Below are 18,904 nucleotides of genomic sequence, written 5' to 3' on the forward strand. Positions count from 1 at the left end.
GACAGCTTCAGATATTGTAATTTTAAATTAAGAGGCAATATGCAAAGTTTAAGGTACAAATTATTGCATGCCTCAAAATCCACGCCTTTGATAGCTTCAGATTACAAATATCAATTTCGGATTTTAAAAATCTACGCCTTTGATAGCTTCAGATTAAAAATATCAATTTCGGATTTTAAAAATCTACGCCTTTGATAGCTTCAGATTTTAAAAATATCAATTTCGGATTTTAAAAATCTACGCCTTTGATAGTTTCAGATTTTAAAAAAAACCACGTCTTTGATAGTTTCAGATTTTAAAAATCTACGCCTTTGATAGTTTCAGATTTTAAAAATCTACTCCTTTGATGGATTAAGATTTTAAAAATCTAAGCCTTTGATATTTTTAGATTTTTAAAATGTACTCCTTTGATGGATTAAAAGGATAGCTTAAGATTTTAAAAATGTATGCCTTTGATAGCTTCAGATTTTAAAAATGTAAGCCTTTGATAGCTTCAGATTTTAAAAATTTATGCCTTTGATAGCTTCAGATTTTAAAAATCTACGCCTTTGGTAGTTTGAGATTTTAAAAATCTACACCTTTGATAGTGTCAGATTTTAAAAATCTACGCCTTTGATGGTTTGAGATTTTAAAAAAACTACGCCTTTGATAGTTTGAGATTTTAAAAATCTATGCCTTTGATAGTTTGAGATTTTAAAAGGCGTGGATCTGGTAAATATATTTCAAAAGTTCAAAAAGAGGTTAGTATTTTTTAAAGGCTGAAAATTTTGAGAATTTTTTAAAGGCTGTGTTTTTATGACATGGATTTATTAAAACACTTTTTAAAGCCAACAAAAAATGTGAAATATTTTTAAAATGTGAGAATTTAAAAAAATATATATTTGTTAAGGCCGTCTAATTGCCAAATATTTATAATATATGAAATTAAATGAACACACCTATTAATATCAATACAGCTGATTACATTTTATGCTTGTATTTTTATAAAAAAAAAAATCTGCCGTAATAATTTTCAATTATTTTAGAATAAAAATGCAATTTTAAAGACAATTTTTTAAGACATAACAAGAAGTGAGGAGTTTTTAAAAATAGTTTTTCTAAGCCCAACAAGTCGTGAGGTTTTAAAAAAATACTTCTTCAATTATTTTTATATTTATTAATCAAATCAAAGTTAATCAAAAATGAAGGTTTCAAAAATATTTTTTTCAATGCCTAACAAAGTCAGACAACTTAAAAATTGGCAAATACTTAAACGAACACATCTATTAATATGACAACAGCTGATTGAACTAGACATTTTTCTATTGAGATTTTTCTTTAATTATTTTTTTTAATTTATTCTTCTAATGTCTTTCAATTATTAAAAAATGCTATTATAATGGTCAATTCTGTTTGAACTATTATAGTTTTGACTATTATAAAATTTAAAAACTAAATGTACTGGAACACATCTATTTCTGTGCTACTGACCCTAAACACCCGATTTCTTCCATGTATATATATTCAAAAAAAATAGTTAAGCCAGCGCTATTACTTTAAAAGATTAGCATTGATAAAGTGGTAACGAAAACTTATCAATTATAGGCATTGTTGTGTATTATTGTTATAATTCGCTAATGATGATGGCAATGATACATATTTATGATGTTGTCGTCATGTCAAAAATTTCACTTTGCCTAGTGGCTATCGAACAAAGTTCATTCGAAGAGATAAATGTTAATGTTTGAATCATAGCTATACTAACCCTTCCTCTCCACACTATATTTATGCTATCAAAGGAGTAACAAAAAATCCCAGATTTCGTTCTCCAAAAAAGCCTTATTTATTCTTATTGTTATTATTATTAAAATAATCAAAATTTTTTCGTAATCATATGAGTTTTATATTAATTAAAAAAAAAGAATAATGAAATAAACAAAACACCCAAAATAATATTCTTCTAACAATCTAAAAAATTTGCAGCCATTAACAATTCCAAAGCAATTTCGGGAGCAATCGGAAATTCTGGAATCTCTGTAGAGCTATTTGTGTAACGCACTTTGTAGGTAAAGTAAATGCATACTTTTTGCAAGATGTGTGAGCTGGAAATAGATGAAAGAGAAAAAAAACGGATAATCAATATTAATAAATGTTTACAAGCAAAACGGATCGAATCGAATGAATCATTTTTAAAGAGACAAGTTATAAAAAAACAATCAAGATTAGGGGTTGAACCGGTATTCTGATACCGCACAAGATTTCCAATTATAATCCACAACAACAAAAAATAAACGATATTGTAAATTACTAATTAAATATGGACCAACTGAACAAAACAAAGTACAAATCTCCAAAATAATTATGTCCACATCTTGTCATCTAGTACATATATATACAAATTAGCCTATGTATATATATATGTGTTTACATACTTCTTCTGAAATATATAATATATTTAATGTCCATTAGCAACTAATTAAGTTATTTATTTTTTTTTCTAAATGGAAAATTGCCATGGCATGGTAATCATTACAAATTTTATATTCTGGTTCGACTGGCGTAGGACTTACGGTATTTCTCGAAAATGCACTTCATTAGCTTCATTTTCAGCAAACTGACCAGGTCCAGAAAGCATAGCCTTGATGGTGCCAGAGGTTAAAGCGTGTTCCCGTTTGACAATAAATTCATGGCCATCTGAAGAGATTAATTTGACATACATGGCATCGGGACCCTCACATCCGCCATAGATTTTATCGCTGCGTGGTTCCTCCATAATAATTAAATAATTTTCTTTTTTTTTATATTAATTCTTTTTTATTCTATGTCTCTGTCGCAGGATGTAGGGATCCGTAGGTTGACTCTTGACTAATCGACTTTTTGCAAATTGGTAGTGTTGAGCAAGTATCGGGTATATGAAGTACTCAATATGTGATGTTGTTAGATGGATGGGTACTCGGATTTGGTTTTGTACATGGTACAATTATAAAAGGTAACAGCAAATCCCAGCTGATTTGATTCCAACGTAATACTAGTGTCGATATGAATTTGACAAATTATGTTTTTAAAAATCACCCAACAGGAAAATTGGGAACGCATACAATTTGAAATTGTTCTTTATTAATGTGCTCCCGTATTCAATTTACTCAATCTGCCTGCTGGGAAAGTTTGAGGAAGCAAATCTTTCTTGAAGGAATAACTCGCTATTCCCAGCATTTTCATACGTGTTACACATATATATGGCAATGGCTCAATTAAAGGAAAGATGTGGAAGCGATAGAAATACAAATTTGATAGATTTTCATTCATGTTTTTCAATTTTTATTTTGAGGATTCGAAAATATTTCATTTTCAAAATAAAAATAATTTGATGATAATTTGTTTGTTTGTTTACATTTTTCTGTCAAATGAGTTGACACTAGTAGAACTTACAACAACAAATTTCCATGTGGTTGTTGTATCGTTTTTTGTACAACAACACTTGCTGTTACCTTTTATTATTATACCATGGGTTTTGTACTGGAATCCAGTGGGTTTAAAGGGGAAAAACATTAGAGGACTTCAGGCTTGACATGTTATTATGGCTTCTTTTATTGTAAAAGAATAATGGAGAACGCCGACCACAATAAAGTTTGACTATGATATTTCTTTATAAAATGACATTTCTTGCAAAATCAACTTAACAGGCCAGGCCTGAATACTCGTATGTGTTTCCCCCCTTAAATTGTGAATTCCATTTCATATATGTCAAAAAAAGAAAAGACCTATTAACAGCTGATTGTTCTACAAATTTTTCTATTGATAATTTTGTTTTTTTCTAATTTACAAATAACAATTATTAAAAAAATGCAATGCTAAAGGCCAATTCTGTTTGGCTATTATGTGGATTTTAAATCATTAGCATATAGTTTTGATTATTATAAAATTAAAAAAATGTACTGGAACACATCTACTCTGTGCTACTGACCCTTAACTCCCAATTTCTTTCATATATATTAAAAAAATAGTGTGTACACATCCAACATAAAGTTTGCCTCTTATATTCCTGCAAAGTCAACTTAACAGGCTAGGCCTGAATTCTCGTATGTGTTTCCCCCTTAAATTGTGAATTCCATTTCATATATGTCAAAAAAAGAGAGTTAATATGCATTTAGATTACAGCTTTTATAATGAATTGTTTTCTTATTAAAAAATAGTATTATTCCTTACATCGATCCGTTAAATATTTTTTAAATTCACTCTTAAAAAATATTCTTCACACTTATATTAAACGGCATTTATGTTAGAACTTTCTATCGAGTTAACCCACTTTATGAGTATTTATTTGACATAATAAACAATGGAATTGACACTTCAACTCACTGGTTTAACGAAATCCGGTAAAATGTAAACGCTTAAATTTTGTAAAAAAAATACTTTTTTTTAAAACCACGTTTTTTAATTACTAGAATGAAATTATATATATTCACAAACATGCCTTGTGTAAGCACGTAATAACTAATTACGCCATTAGTCAAAAATCGACATAGAGAGCCCTGCAAATAAGGGCAAACTACATGTATTTTCTTCCATTCCCGGCTTATTCTAAACAAATTTCTTTGGATATTTTGGGTTCAATTTAAACTTTTGTTTCATATATCCTATAATATTCTTAAAAAAATGTCTTGTGTAAGCAAGGAATAACGAATTAAGCCATTAGTCAAAAATCGACTTAGAGAGCCCTGCACATAAGAGCAAAGTTCATTAAGTTTAATTTCTTCCATTCCCTGTTCATTCTAAACTGTTTTCTGTGGATATTTTTGCTTCAATTTGAAAATTTATTTGATATTTCGTAAAATATTTATAAAAAAGACTTGTGTAAGCACGGAACGCCATTAGTCAATAGTCGACTTAGAGAGCCCTGCACATAAAAGACAAAACTCATGAATTTTCATTTCTTCCATTCCCGGCTCATTCTAAACAATTTTTTTTTTCAATTTTGGGTATTTCTTTTTCCCGTGTGATTTATGAACTAACCGGCCGGTTTTGGATGCAAGATCAGTTGTGATTAAAGGCAGAACATTATATACACCAGTGGACAAGAGGCTTAAATATATTTCATTCACAGTGTTTACATAGCCTGTAACTAGATCTGGGTACTAGATTAGTGCTCCACACATTCAGGGTGGCTTTCCAAGGCATACTAGATCCACAACATGTCGGAAAAGATTCTCATAATTGACAATGGTAAAGTACGTAAGACATATTTGTTGATTTATTCTAAATAATTTTGTATATTCCTAGGTTCCTACAAATGTCGTGTGGGATTTTCAGATTCCACTACTCCCTTGTTTGAGTTTAGAAACCTGATTGCTAAGCCGCGTAAAGACAAAAAGAAAGAGGCACCAACTGTGGCGGAGAATACCTTTCAAATTGGCGATGAAATTGATATTGATGCCATGCGACTACTACTCAAAACACAATTCGAAAGAAATGTTGTAACACATCCGGTGTATCAGGAACATATATTTGATTATATTTTGAGTAGGATAACCCCTGAGGGTCATGATTGGCAACCACAATCCATACTAATTACTGAACCATTGGCTAATCCCACATATTGTCGGCAGAGTAAGTTAGACTAGGTATATGGAAAATGATTTTAATTAAAACGTGTTTTTCTTGTTGCAGCCATGAATGAATTGTTCTTCGAATGTTATGGCGTTCCCTCCATGTGTTATGGCATTGATTCTGCCTTGGCCTGGCAGCACAATCGCTTGCCCACTGAAGAAAATAGTTTAATTGTGAATTTTGGCTATCACACAACACATGTGGTGCCCATTCTCAATGGCCAGTTGCAACATGACAGGGTACGGCGCTTAAATTTGGGTGGCTATCAAATGATTTCCTATTTATATCGCCTACTACAAATGAAATATCCCGCCCATTTAAATGCCATATCATGGACACGAATGGAAGATATTTTCCATAATCATAGTTCAGTGGCTGTGGATTATTTGGCGGAATTAAGAAAATGGGATAATATGGATTATTATAATGCGAATGTGAAAAAGATACAATTGCCATATACGGCTCCGGCGGCACCCAATACTTTGGCTGCTGAGGAGAAATTGAAAAGGCGCAAGGAAATGGCCAAGCGGTTAATTGAGGCCAATCAAAAGAGGTTGAGAGAGAAAAAGGGGGAGGAGGTAAGTATACCTCATAAATATTGCTACGATTTATTATAACAAAATTTTTATATTTTTTAGTTTGGTTCTGATACCCCCACACCTGCACCCTCAAGTTCTTCAACATCTAGCCGCAATTCCAAATATCAACCCCCTCCCAATGTTTCCCTTGAAACATGGTTGGAGGAAATTAAGAAAAAACACAATGACATTGTGGAGAAGAAAAGTTCTAGGCAAAAACGACGCCAGGAGATGGTTAAACGTCACACCTTGGCATCACAAGAACGTATGCGTATTATATCACTGCTTGCATCCCATGACAAAGGTTCCGATGAATTTGGTAAAGATGACAAAGATTGGGATGTCTATAAGAAAATAAGTCACGAAAATGAAAGTGACAGTGATGCAGAAAATGAAAAACTTATGGAATACGAGGGCATCATGAAATATCATCAGGCTTCGATGGCAAAGGATGCGGAACCAATTGAAAATACAGCGGAATTATATCAGGTATGTAATAGGAAATTCGTTAGAACCTAATTTTTGAGGATATACTTCAAATCTAATTTAGTCCGTTTGTCCACCGTTTACTATCAAATTGCGATGAAATTTGACAAGGACCACTTAATTGACCCAGGGATAAACCCTGTTTAAATTGGTGAGGATCATGCAGATTCGATGTAACAATTTAAAACCTTTGTGCATGTCATGGTGTACAATGTTTGTCCGATTGACACGAAATTTGCCACGACGTACTGAATTTAGTCCAGAATGGCGTGTCCTAAGTTTTGTTCAAATCGGATCAAATTTAGATGTAGCTCCCACACATATCTTCATCCGACATCACGTAAATTATACACCAAAGGCCCAATGTTAGCCCGATTGACAAGAAATTTAGAAGGGACTACCGGTTGTAGACTAGAATAATGTGTGTGTTAAGTTTATGGATTTATGTTAAATTTGTTTATATTTCGATATAGCTTCCGTGCATACTATCGTCCGATTTCATGTAAACGATTTTTGATACTTTCCTTACTGCTGTTTATTTTAATTTTATGCTAAGTTTTTTATTATTTAACAAACATATTTATTAACAATATTAGCTTTCTAAAAACCTTCCTGCAACTTCCTAGCACTTGTGGCCATCAAATCATTTTCATTATAAGAAATATGCAGTGGCGGTATCAAGGCTGAGGCCACCATGCGATTTTCGGCATTCAGGAAATTAAATGTAGCACAGGCCTAAAAACAACAATACGAAATACAATTATTAATTCAGTTTCATAGAAATATATTCTCCAACTTACCTGTTCCGTTCTCAAAACCTCCACATTGATTTTGTATTTTCTCATAAAACTTAAAATCTCTTTGGAGATATTTGGTGAGGGTGTTTGATCACCAATGCCTAAAATCAAAACATCAATTTTGGGTTCCAGAGCGGTAAACAGCGATAGACTTTCTTCATTAATATCATCCACCGAGTTAACATTCCACGACAGCAGCGATCTATCACAAAAAAAAAAAACAATAAATTATCGATCCCAAATTTCAAAATCATCTCTTCTTACCTTGGAAACACTGCCACTGGGCCAATCACAACCATATCATTATTCATACGAAAACCAAATTGGCTATAACCCGTAATCATAATACCCAAATCCTGTTGAGTATTGAATATGTCGATTTTTGTTTTGCCATCATAATCATATGCTTTGCTGTGTAATTTCGTAGCCGATTGGAATAAATTTCTTCGGATTACTCCACTGGCAATGGTGGCACTTCGTTTCAAACCGTTTAAATACATAATTCTCCAACTATTTAACCACTTAGATCACAGATATTATCAAAACAACAATAACATAGTAGAGGGCCACATTTAGCAGTGACCATATGTTCAACAGGGTGATGCATATGCTTTTTTCCATTTCATAACAAAAGGGTGTCGTTTTGTATTGCAAATGAAGGTGGAGTTACACGATGTGTCACTGAGTTAAGAAAATGTTAAAATAAATGAATAATTGTTCTGTTAATAAAGGAAAAAAGTGTTATCGGAGGAAAAAATAGTTGATTCTTGCAGTACGGGAACTGACCAAATATCTGTGAAACCACAAAATATAACTTATGCTATGTTTATATATAATTTGAAGTGGATTTAAAGGATAGGTATAAATTAAAAAATTGAAAAAAGGGGAAAAATATAACTTATGCTTTGTTTATATACAATTTGAAGTACATTTACAGGATTGGTAGATTTTGTGGAAGAAAAAATTCGACCTTTTTTTACTTGTTGAGTTGTAGACACTTGAAAATATTCTCCGTATTTTATTTTAAATTGCCGACTGTAAAGTCTTTAGGAATTTGGCGCATATAATATTCATTTTCTACTAAAAGGTCTCTTCATAAATCATAATTCTACTTAGTTACATGTTGGCGTTGAATCCCTACGGGCACCGGAATTATTATTTCAACCCAGTATGATTGGCATGTATGAAACTGGTGTGGCGGAACTATTGAAATTTGTTTTTGACAACTTTTCGCCCGAGGATCAACAAACATTAGCTGATAATGTCTTCATAACAGGTGGCTGTTCACAATTACCAGGTATGTTCAAAGAAATTATACTTATTTTTTTTTTTACTTAAATTTAAAATCTCTTATAAATTTAGGTCTCAAAAATCGGTTGTTAAAAGAATTACAAGAAATGCGACCATTTCAATCATCGTTCTCTATAAAAGAGAGTAAAAATGCATCACTCGATGCTTGGCTGGGTGGCAAAGATTTAACAAACTCTCCGCAATGGTCTTCATTTTTAACAACACGGGAAGATTATATGGAAAAGGGTACGGAATATTTTAAAGATTATCATTTAAGTAATAAATATTTGATTACACCCAGAAATGTGGTGAATAATACCTAAAGAATCGATTGGAGTTTTATTAAATATATATATTTAGGACAAAAGTGGGATGGAAATGGCCAAAATGGATCTATGAAAAACGTATTTACACTATAAAAGAGAGACACATAAATTTTTTCCGCTTTTAAAGTTGATGTTTATTTAGGCCTTGTAAAATGTGAACAAATAAAAGAGAACGACGGCAAAACTGAAATATATCCCTTCATAATTTGGCACTTAATAATAAGCAACTCAAATAAGTTTGTCAAATATCCTTTCTTTTCTCCTTTAACTTTCACTATCATGCTTTTCTTCAAATAACATCACAACGTCTAGAGCCCCCTTGAACAAAACATATTTTTTTCTGAATCACCTTGTGTCTTTGCTGTATTTACTGTTTTGCACTAACACATGATTATGTCAGAATTTACGGGGGTAATAGGAGGATAGACGACCTTTTTTCCGAACTTCTCTTGAAAAGGATGTTGGCGAGTCAAAGATTACGGGTTTGTAGCCCATTATATATCAATCTATCAAAGAGATTGATTTCCAATGAAATCAGAGAAGTGTTTAATACACGACTTGAACCACCAGCCGGTATCAATGGTAATCAATTGCAATTGTCGGTGATTAGCAAAAACCTAAATGCTCTTAACCTCGATTTGTACGTAAACAATTTGGGCCAACATGAGGATAGAAGTTCAACGATTGTCGATTTGCTAACACACATACGATCAAGTCGCCTGGCCAATACCTGTTTGGAATCGACAAATTTCGGTGTCATACGCCAGTTATTAGATAACGTCAGTGTACAAGAATTGGTACCCATACTAATTGATCGTCCAAAATATGGTATATTCTTGGATAATTTTACCGGATTTGCTGTGACCTCGGCATTGCACAGTGAAAAGGAATATCTGCTGGCATTACCATTGGCTTTGAAGTTGGTGTTGTTGGATGAATTGGACAGTGTTTTCATTCAACAATTTTGTGTTAAATCTTCGCTGGCCGAATTGAAGAAACAGCTGTTGGAGGAGACCCAGGCGGCTGAGGAACCCAAGGCACCTGTAGGCAAGGTTCAGGAGGTAAGTATTTTTGGATTTTCGTTTTGTGGTATTTTATTTTAATGTTAAATTTTTCCTTTTCTTTAGCAAAAAGTCCGTGTCCACTTCATACGTAACCCCTTGGAATATGACATCAAAAACGATATTGCCAAATCTCTGTTGAAAATTTCATCCAAAGCCCTTAGCGGAGAGGCCCAAGAAAATGCCAAATTATTGGGTTTGGTTCTGAGCAAACGTTTTGGCGATTTGGAAAAATCCTTGGCCACACTAACAACCAACATTTGTCCCGATGTTTTCGAAATTAGCAAAGCTTTCTTAACACGCTGTGAACAAAATGACATTGCCGCAAAGTTGGAAAGTGCAGCCGCCCAAAAGAAATCGAATAAAAACTTTGAAGAATTAATCGATTCCGAACTCGAAGAATCCGTGGCGAAGGAAGCAAAAACATTGGCCGAACGTCAAAAGGAATTATTCCCCAAATGGCAACAATTGAGGGAGGAAAAGAAAAAGGCATTGGAGAAAGAAATTGCCGATATGGAGAGGAAGGAAAATATTGAGAAGTTGCAAAATGAAATTGAAACCAAAAAGCAGCTGCTGTGGTTCTTCGAAGAGGAAGACAAATTGGATTTGGAAATCTACAAGAAACGTGTATTCTATCCCAAGAGATGGTTTGGCAAAAAGAAGAAGCCACGTGTATTGGATGAACATTATGTACCACCACAGATTAGAAAAATACAATAAAGAGGGGGTTTCCTTGTTATTGGAAATGGTTTAGAACCAGAAATTGTATTTTATTTGTTAAGTTTTCATTTTTTTTCAAAAAAATAAAAAAAAAAATACATACAATAATGAAAAACGATAACAGAGTTCGCATGAATTCGATGAGTGAAATGCAATTAAATATTTTTAGTTTAGTTTACAGACTCGTTTTTTGTTGTTGGACTTAATCGTGATTAGGATTACACTTAATACATATAGAGAGTAGATGCTTTTAGTCGGCGGTGGCACCGGGATATCTTTCGAGCAGCATAGCAACACCTTGACCGCCAGCGGCACAGGCAGCCACAACACCCAATTTACCATCTTCACGTACCAAACGATGGGCGGTGTGCATGCACAAACGAACACCGGTGGCAGCAAATGGATGACCAATGGACAGGGAACCACCCCAGTTGTTGAATTTGCTCATATCGGGGGCACCATATTTTTCGCTAAGACCCAAATAGGTTTTACACCACCAATCGGAATCCATGGCCTTCATGTTGGCTACAATTTGACCGGCAAAAGCTTCATGCACTTCCCATGTGTCAATATCCTTCAAAGTGAGGCCGGCTTTTTTCAATAGCTTGGGAATACCATAGGCAGGGCCCAAAAGCAATTGGTCAACGGGATCTTGGGAGACAAATGTGAAGTCACGGAGATAGGCTTTGGGTTTCAGGCCCAATTGTTTGGCTTTCTCTTCGGTCATGATGAGACAAGCTGAGGCACCGTCGGTCTACGGGAGAAAATTATTAAAAATTGTTGTTAATTTCTAAAGTGCTGTGGTTTCTAATAAGATGTGTATTTGGGGTTAAAAACGTGTCAGATAACGTCAATTTAAAATCGCACCTCTTATTGGAAATCTCTGTTTGCCTATACGAAAAAACTACTTACAAGGAATGAGGCATTGGCAGCAGTAATTGTGCCATGTGGCTTAATAAAGGCAGGTTTGAGTTTACCCAGCTGTTCCAGGGTTGAGACACGAATACCATTATCCTTGGCAATTAGGCCATCTACACCGGAGACTATAAAATTAAATAAAAATTCAATTAATGTACTTTTTAACATTGTTTTTATAGACCTACCTTTGAAGGGCACCAAATCGGTAAAGTAACCCTTTTCTTCGGCCTGCTTGGCCATGGTATGTGATCTCAAGGCATATTCATCTTGTTCTTGACGTGATACATTGAAAGCGGCAGCCAAACGATCTGCCGAATGACCCATAGTTTCACCCGATGAAAATTCAGCAACAGCTGGCAATTCGGGTACCAAGAAATCTGGTCTAAAGGTAGATAAAATTGATAGACGTTGACCCAAGGTTTTCGCCTTACTGGCCCTCATCATTAGAGAACGCATTTTGCGGGAAAATCTAATGGGAACATCGGACATAAATTCAACACCACCAGCAACAATGGTGTCATAAGTGCCCGTGGCAATTAAACCCATGCCAGTGGTAATGGCCTGTAGGGGAAAATTTATTGTAACATTTTGAAAATATTTTTATTAAATGAAGGTAGGAATACTCACAGCATTTGAACTAATGCAAGCCATGGTCACAGTGTGGGCAGGTGTCTTATCACTAAAGCCAGCAGCCAGGGCAGCCTCACGTGCAATATTTGAGGTCTTAACCTCTTGAATTACAGTGCCATAAATAATATAATCAATAAGTTCTTTGTCCACTTTGGTTTTACGCAAGAGGCTCCTAGAAAAACGAACAATTAATAAAATAATTAGAATTGGATCCGACTCTATCTTAAGGAATTTCAGACGTTTTTTTACTTACAAGAGGGAATGACGAGCCAATTCATGTGGCATTAATTTGGAATAGTTGGTGCCAGACATCAAGAAAGGGCTACGAACACCCTCAACGAGTACAATATTTTTGCGGCCATTTGTATTCGTGGATGATGATGGTGTGGTGGTCATGGAACGGGCAGCACCTATGAAAAAAATATATTTATTAACTAAATACAAAAACAAATTATAATATTTTTACAATATACTATTATATGGAAAGGGAACTGAGAAGTTGTTGCCGTTTTGGCCAGTTCGGAACCAAAACAAACGAAAAATATATATGACCCGAGGGTTAAGCATTTCGGATAATGCCAATTATTTCGACAATTTGAGACCATTTTCATGATATTTATTTTGACGTATTCCAAGCATCGGGTTGTTTGGATAATGCGATTTTTTCCACAACACTGGAGCTTTGGTGTTGTTGGAAATGGAAAATTGACAATTATATCGACAATATGGGACCATTTTCATGATATTTGTTTTGTCGTATTCCATTTTCAGGTCGACAATCGGGTTGTTCGGTTTCTATTTTTGGTCGATTTTTTTTCAACGACAACACTGGAGCTTTGGTGTTGTTTATTGGCATCCAATTTTCAAATTCCATTTTTATTAGGTCTTTGAAAATTGTACCCTGTCATTCGGCCAATAAACTCAATTCCGATTCAATGGAGCTAGAAGTGTCTGGCTTCGCCGATAATTATTATTATTTGTTTTTATAATAATAAAATGCCGGTTTGTAAACATTCACACACACAGACACATATTTCAGTAATAAAATTAAAGAAAATCCAAATGATTTCCTTGATGAATATTACAAAAATGCCTATGGCATATGTGCATAAATTAATTTATTCTTGAAAATATTTTCTTCCATAATACCCATTTATATTGTATTCCATTATCATACATAACAAAATAGCCAATTTATCTGTTTTTTCTTCTTCTTTGTCATAGAATTTGGACTTTGACCAATCCCCCCGTCACTTGCAGCAGCAAATCAGTGATCTAAATCAAATTGTTTTACAGTTAAGTGTGTGTGTGTGCGTAACCCTTTGCTGATTATTTTTTTGCTTGCGTTTGACACAGTTTTTATTTTTGCAAAATATATTTTTTTTTTAAATTATTTAAAAAACAATTAATAAATTCAATTTCATTTCTACTTACTAATTGCCCATAATTTTTTGGCAGCATTTTGTACTGCAATTGATTTAATATTTGCCAACATGTTTGCCGATCCTATGACTTATAAATTATTATTAATAATGTTGTTTGTAGCAGCTATGGAACTCAAAGAGTAAATATATTAACAAAAAAGAAAGAAATAAAAAACAACAACTTATATATGAAAGTACAAAGATCAATGCAAAAAAAAAAACTATGTTAATACGTCAAATTTGCAAAATTTGCGATAAGGTGGCTGGATTAGTCAAGCACGTAACGTATGATTGCATTGGCACACAGCTGTTCAATGCAAAAACCAAACAATTATTCCTGAACGTAACGTAAAGTTCCCTTTACGTGAATAAAACGATACGTTTTTAATAGTTTCCATATATGCATGGGTGTGTGTGTTGGTGTCTTACAATTAACAGTTATTTTGTGAAATTTTTTGAATTGGAATTTTCTCGATTGCTCTTTTAAATAGAATGAAAAGATAGAAGACTCAATAAATATTATTACTTACTTACTTCAATGCAAAATCGAACAATTATTCCCGAATGTAACGTAAAGCTCCCTTTAAATGAAATAAACGATACGTTGTTAATAGTTTCCATATATGTATGGGTGTGTGTGTGTGTCGGTGTATTTCAATTAACAGTTATTTTGTGAAATACTTTGAAGTCGGATTTATTTCTTTTTTTCTCTGTAAATAATAATAAAATCAATTATTTTTCCTTGTGTTTAATTCTTTTTATATGTTTGTTTATTCTAAATTAACATTTATGTTGAGAAATAGTTTGAAGTCGGATTTTTGCTCGCTTAACAAAACAAATTATTTTTTCTTATGTTTATCCTTTTTATGTGTTAAATTTCTGATTTGTTGTATCAGCCATTGTACGCCCTCTTCTAAGCCATCACCGGTTTTGGCACTGCAACAACAGATATGCCAGGGTTTATCACAAATTGAGGTAAGTTCAAGAGCTGTGAGAAAAAAGTTTTGTAATTTATTTATTACTTTTATAATTTTTTTTTGTGCCACAAACCTGATGCAATATTGACACTTGACAGAGAATTATCACAATCACTTTTATTGCCATAAAACAATATCGGTATGGGGCGATTTATCAAATCCGGATGTTGCAATAGGATATCCAATTCTTCTTTGACAACAACTGCAAAGATAATAAAAAATGGAAATCAAGAAATAATAATTGCAACTAAGGTCCAAGGGAATACATAGTTTTCTTTAGACAAAAAATGCTAACGAGGGACATCGAAAAAAAAACATCCGGGAATAAAATGTCCCCGAAGGTAAAAAGTGTAACTTTTCTAGTAAAGAGAAATATTCCGAATTTATATTCACAGAAGATAATAGGCGAGTAAGGATATTTTGAAAAATTTGAGGTTATAATTACTTTTTTTGTGTAATTTTAGGTAATTTTTGTTAGGAAAGCCATTAAAGACGTGAGCCATTTTGAATTAAGTGTATAATACGACTGAAATATACTGCCTATTTATATTTTTGAAGACAATTCCTATAACCTCTATAGGGGGTCACTATAATAGACAATAGGTGAGTAAGGATATTTTTGAGGTTAGAATTACATAATTGTGTAATTTTATTGGGAAAGCCATTAAAGACGTGAGCAATTTTAAACTAAGGTATAATACAACTAACATATTCCGTTGTAGAGGTGCCTGGTCTATTTATATTTTGAAGATACTTCCTATAACCTCTATGGGGGGTATATAAATTTAGTCATAATATATAATAGGTGAGTAAGGATATTTTGAACATTTTGAGGTTAGAATTACTTATTTGTGTAATTTTATTGGGAGAGCCATTAAAGGCGTGAGCAATTTTAAACTAAGGCATAATATAACTAACATATCCCGTTCTAGAGGTGCCTGGCCTATTTATATTTTTGTAGATACTTCCTACAACCTCTATGTTATATAAATTTAGTCATTATGTTTGTAATACCTCGGAATACTCACACGCATTTAAGGTCTTTATCAACATCTGAAGGATAACAGAATATGTCTCCAGAAGTCATTGTAGGTAGGATATACTAAAAAATCTTCATCATGTTCTTAAGATTATCATTTTAAGGTCCTAGACGAGTGGGGATATTTGGGACATTTTGGGGTTATTTGGAAAATGTTCTGCAAAGATCCCGAAAATCGATTTGTTGTATTCCACATTGTAGCCACTTTTGTTTGAATATGCTACTGAAACATTTAAGATGCCCAAAATCAGACATTCCAATAATCTCTTCTTTGTACACCCAGACCTGTTGTGCCAATATACAGCCACTTCCAAATTAGCGAACTTAAATTTTTTCTTTTCAAAAAATATTTTTTCAAGTCTTCTCAAGGCGCGGTTTTTTTAAGAATATTTTTTCGAGTTTTCTCAAGGCGTCGATTTTTAAAGAATATTTTTTTCAAATCTTCTCAAGGCGTGGATTTTTTAAAGAATATTTTTCAAGGACCTCCGTAAGGCGTTTATTTTTTAAGGATATTTTCATGGATCTCCGAAAGGTGCGGATTTTTTAAACAATATTTTTCAAGAACTTCCGTAAGGCCTCATTTTTTGAAGTATATTTTTCAGGTCTTAAAAACCACAAAAATTTTTTAAAATGTTTGACAGGTCTTTCCAAGGGGGATATTTTAAAGAATATTTTTCAAAACCTCTGTAAATACCAACTTCAGAATATATTGACAAATTTCAAAAACCTGGAAATACCAAACTTCAGACTTTTTTAAATAATAATATTTTTAAATTTTTTCAAGGCGTAAAGTTTTTAACGAATATTTTTCTTAAGTATTTTCGATGCGTTGATTTTTAAAGAATATTTTTTTAAAGTCTTTTCAATGCGTGGATTTTTGAAGAATATTATTTAAGGACCTCTGTAAGGCGTGCATTTTTAAAAGGATATTTTTCAACGATCTCCGAAAGTTGCGGATTTTTTAAAGAACATTTTTTTAGGTCTTTTCAAGGCGGGTGTTATTAAAAAAATGTTTTTAAGACTTTCCAAGGCGTGGGTTATTAAAAAATGTGTTTTAAAGTCTTTTCAAGGCGTGTGTTTTTTTAAAGTCCTTTCAAGACGTGGGTTATTAGAGAATATTTTTTAAAGGCTTTTCCAGGCGAGGGTTTTAAAAATATATATTTTTAAAGTCTTTTCAAAACGTGGGTTATTAGAGAATGTTTTTTTAAAGACTTTTCAAGGCGTGGGTATTTTAAAAATATTTTCAAATGCGTGGAGCCAGAAATGCAAAATTTCAGTCACTTCGGCAGGAGATTGCAGCTAAATTTTTAGAATAACCAAAATGGGGTGGTTACTTTATAAAATTACGGATTTATTTTGACAGATTTCTGCGGAGATGTTTTTCTCCCTCCAGGAAACCTGAATAAAAATTTACCGATCTTTTACTAAAGGTGTGTGTGGAGTGTATATTATATTTTCACTTCACCTTGTAATGGATGTTTTGTTATGTTCATCAAATCGGGATTTCGAAATTAATACAACTTTTATTTAAGTGCACGTATTTTTAATTGGTTTGTTGATTGTATACCCCATTCTCTCAATCTCCCTATTAATTATCTATTCAAAGGTTGTCGTCTCGCCAAACTTCTATTCACGTGGAACTTTGTTTGGTTGGTGTTGTTGCTATTTTTCTTCAATATATCTAAATGCAATACAAACCAAGTTACCTACTACAGATATGCACAACACTTGGTTGTGAATGTGACCAGGGTTTCGAATTTGCATTCCTACCGAATATGCAAATTTGTTCATGTATTTTACACACATTCAATTGAGTGTGACGTAAATACATACACCAGAATACAAACATACACACACATCACAATGATTCGACAGAATTCAATAGAATTTTTTTATTACTTTTTTTGGAGGTCAAAGGAAACTTTTTTTGTTTTTATTTTAAAACCATTGTTTTTGGCTTATCAACTTACCCATACGCATTTTATCACTAGCATCTATTACATATATTAAACCTTGGCAATTTTTAAACTGATGCTGCCATAAATTTCTATATTTCCAAGCACCGGACATATCAATAACAGAAAATTGAACTCCTTGACCTTAGGTAGACATATAAAAGAAAAGAAAACAGAACTCATTAATTTTTTTGCGTTGCTGAATTTGTTTTGTAAACACTTTGATTTTTGTTTGTTTTTATATTTTTATTTTAATATTAATATTTTGTTTTAATAATAATATTTAATATTTACTATAAAATTCTTCATGTGTAAATCCCACAGTTGGTATGGAAATATATGAATTGCTATCATTTCGCCTTTTAAATTGTTGTATTATACTCGATTTGCCACTGTTGTTTAGACCGACCACCAATACCGTCATTTTTTCTTTATTAATTTTAATAAGACTTAGAAAATTATTAAACACTCCCATTTTTTGGGTTTTTTGATTTTCAATAATAATAATATTATTTTTTTTATTATGTCCTTAACTATTGAACTTCGGTGTCTATACTTTCAATATTTATTACGATTTTTTCACATTTGTTTTGCTTTATACTATCCTTAGGCAAGGAGTTGCTATAGTAACCACCTATCATTACACCATTTAACAAAAAGTGTGGACAAAATTTAAAATTCACTAAGAAAGGACCTAAATTGAAACATCTATTTCATCGAAATTTCCAATCCCACTTGAAACTGTACTCTTGTGGCTGCAATTTAGTTGAAAAGTGAGATTAATTCCATATTACAGCCACTTCGATGGGAAAAAAGTGACCAGAACCCCTAAAAACACAAAAAAGCAGGATCGCTATATTGAGGTTATGTCACAATTAGACCTATATAGAAAAATGTCTCCAGAGATGTTTTTTTTATCGTCCAATAACTCGAAATACAAACCTAACAGCCACATTGGTGGTCAAAAACTTCAAAATACCGAGAATGAGTTTTCTGATTTCTGATATTTGGGGTGATACTTTTATTAGGGTTATGTCATAATTAGTTCTATATTGAAAAATTTCTCCAGATATGTTTTTATATTGTCCAATAACCCGTATTGTTAACTTACACCTAC

At 32.8% G+C, this 18,904-nt stretch overlaps 6 protein-coding genes across 6 annotated transcripts; 2 read left to right on the forward strand and 4 right to left on the reverse strand.

Moving 5' to 3' along the window:
- Positions 1-1,888: 1,888 nt before the first annotated feature.
- On the reverse strand, positions 1,889-2,792 carry LOC133327261 (elongin-C). The gene is made up of 2 exons (XM_061535817.1): positions 2,550-2,792; positions 1,889-2,081 (listed from the first exon to the last, which is right to left on the reverse strand). Exons 1-2 carry the CDS (start codon positions 2,750-2,752, stop codon positions 1,940-1,942), a joined length of 345 nt encoding a protein of 114 aa, XP_061391801.1. The 5' UTR covers positions 2,753-2,792; the 3' UTR covers positions 1,889-1,939.
- A 2,379-nt stretch (positions 2,793-5,171) lies between these two features.
- On the forward strand, positions 5,172-9,064 carry LOC133327274 (actin-related protein 5). Its single transcript, XM_061535830.1, has 6 exons — positions 5,172-5,202; positions 5,260-5,586; positions 5,647-6,164; positions 6,225-6,653; positions 8,564-8,744; positions 8,810-9,064. The coding sequence occupies exons 1-6, from the start codon at positions 5,172-5,174 to the stop codon at positions 9,058-9,060; spliced, it is 1,737 nt and encodes a 578-aa protein (XP_061391814.1). The 3' UTR covers positions 9,061-9,064.
- Positions 7,251-7,972, reverse strand: LOC133327257 (NADH dehydrogenase [ubiquinone] 1 alpha subcomplex assembly factor 3). Its single transcript, XM_061535814.1, has 3 exons — positions 7,712-7,972; positions 7,451-7,649; positions 7,251-7,385 (listed from the first exon to the last, which is right to left on the reverse strand). The coding sequence occupies exons 1-3, from the start codon at positions 7,945-7,947 to the stop codon at positions 7,251-7,253; spliced, it is 570 nt and encodes a 189-aa protein (XP_061391798.1). The 5' UTR covers positions 7,948-7,972.
- A 457-nt stretch (positions 9,065-9,521) lies between the features above and the next one.
- LOC133327275 (uncharacterized) lies at positions 9,522-10,848 on the forward strand. Its single transcript, XM_061535831.1, has 2 exons — positions 9,522-10,124; positions 10,191-10,848. The coding sequence occupies exons 1-2, from the start codon at positions 9,522-9,524 to the stop codon at positions 10,842-10,844; spliced, it is 1,257 nt and encodes a 418-aa protein (XP_061391815.1). The 3' UTR covers positions 10,845-10,848.
- A 219-nt stretch (positions 10,849-11,067) lies between these two features.
- On the reverse strand, positions 11,068-12,761 carry LOC133327255 (trifunctional enzyme subunit beta, mitochondrial). The gene is made up of 5 exons (XM_061535812.1): positions 12,646-12,761; positions 12,390-12,564; positions 11,948-12,323; positions 11,757-11,887; positions 11,068-11,598 (listed from the first exon to the last, which is right to left on the reverse strand). The coding sequence occupies exons 1-5, from the start codon at positions 12,702-12,704 to the stop codon at positions 11,095-11,097; spliced, it is 1,245 nt and encodes a 414-aa protein (XP_061391796.1). The 5' UTR covers positions 12,705-12,761; the 3' UTR covers positions 11,068-11,094.
- A 1,893-nt stretch (positions 12,762-14,654) lies between these two features.
- Positions 14,655-18,262, reverse strand: LOC133327292 (ADP-ribosylation factor-like protein 6). Its single transcript, XM_061535848.1, has 4 exons — positions 18,082-18,262; positions 17,803-17,931; positions 14,867-14,995; positions 14,655-14,804 (listed from the first exon to the last, which is right to left on the reverse strand). The coding sequence occupies exons 1-4, from the start codon at positions 18,260-18,262 to the stop codon at positions 14,656-14,658; spliced, it is 588 nt and encodes a 195-aa protein (XP_061391832.1). The 3' UTR covers position 14,655.
- Positions 18,263-18,904: the final 642 nt, after the last annotated feature.

Source organism: Musca vetustissima, unplaced genomic scaffold (assembly GCF_032173495.1).
Source record: "Musca vetustissima isolate MV318-11 ecotype Yass unplaced genomic scaffold, APGP_CSIRO_Mvet_v1 utg28967, whole genome shotgun sequence".
Classification (NCBI taxonomy): domain Eukaryota; kingdom Metazoa; phylum Arthropoda; class Insecta; order Diptera; family Muscidae; genus Musca; species Musca vetustissima.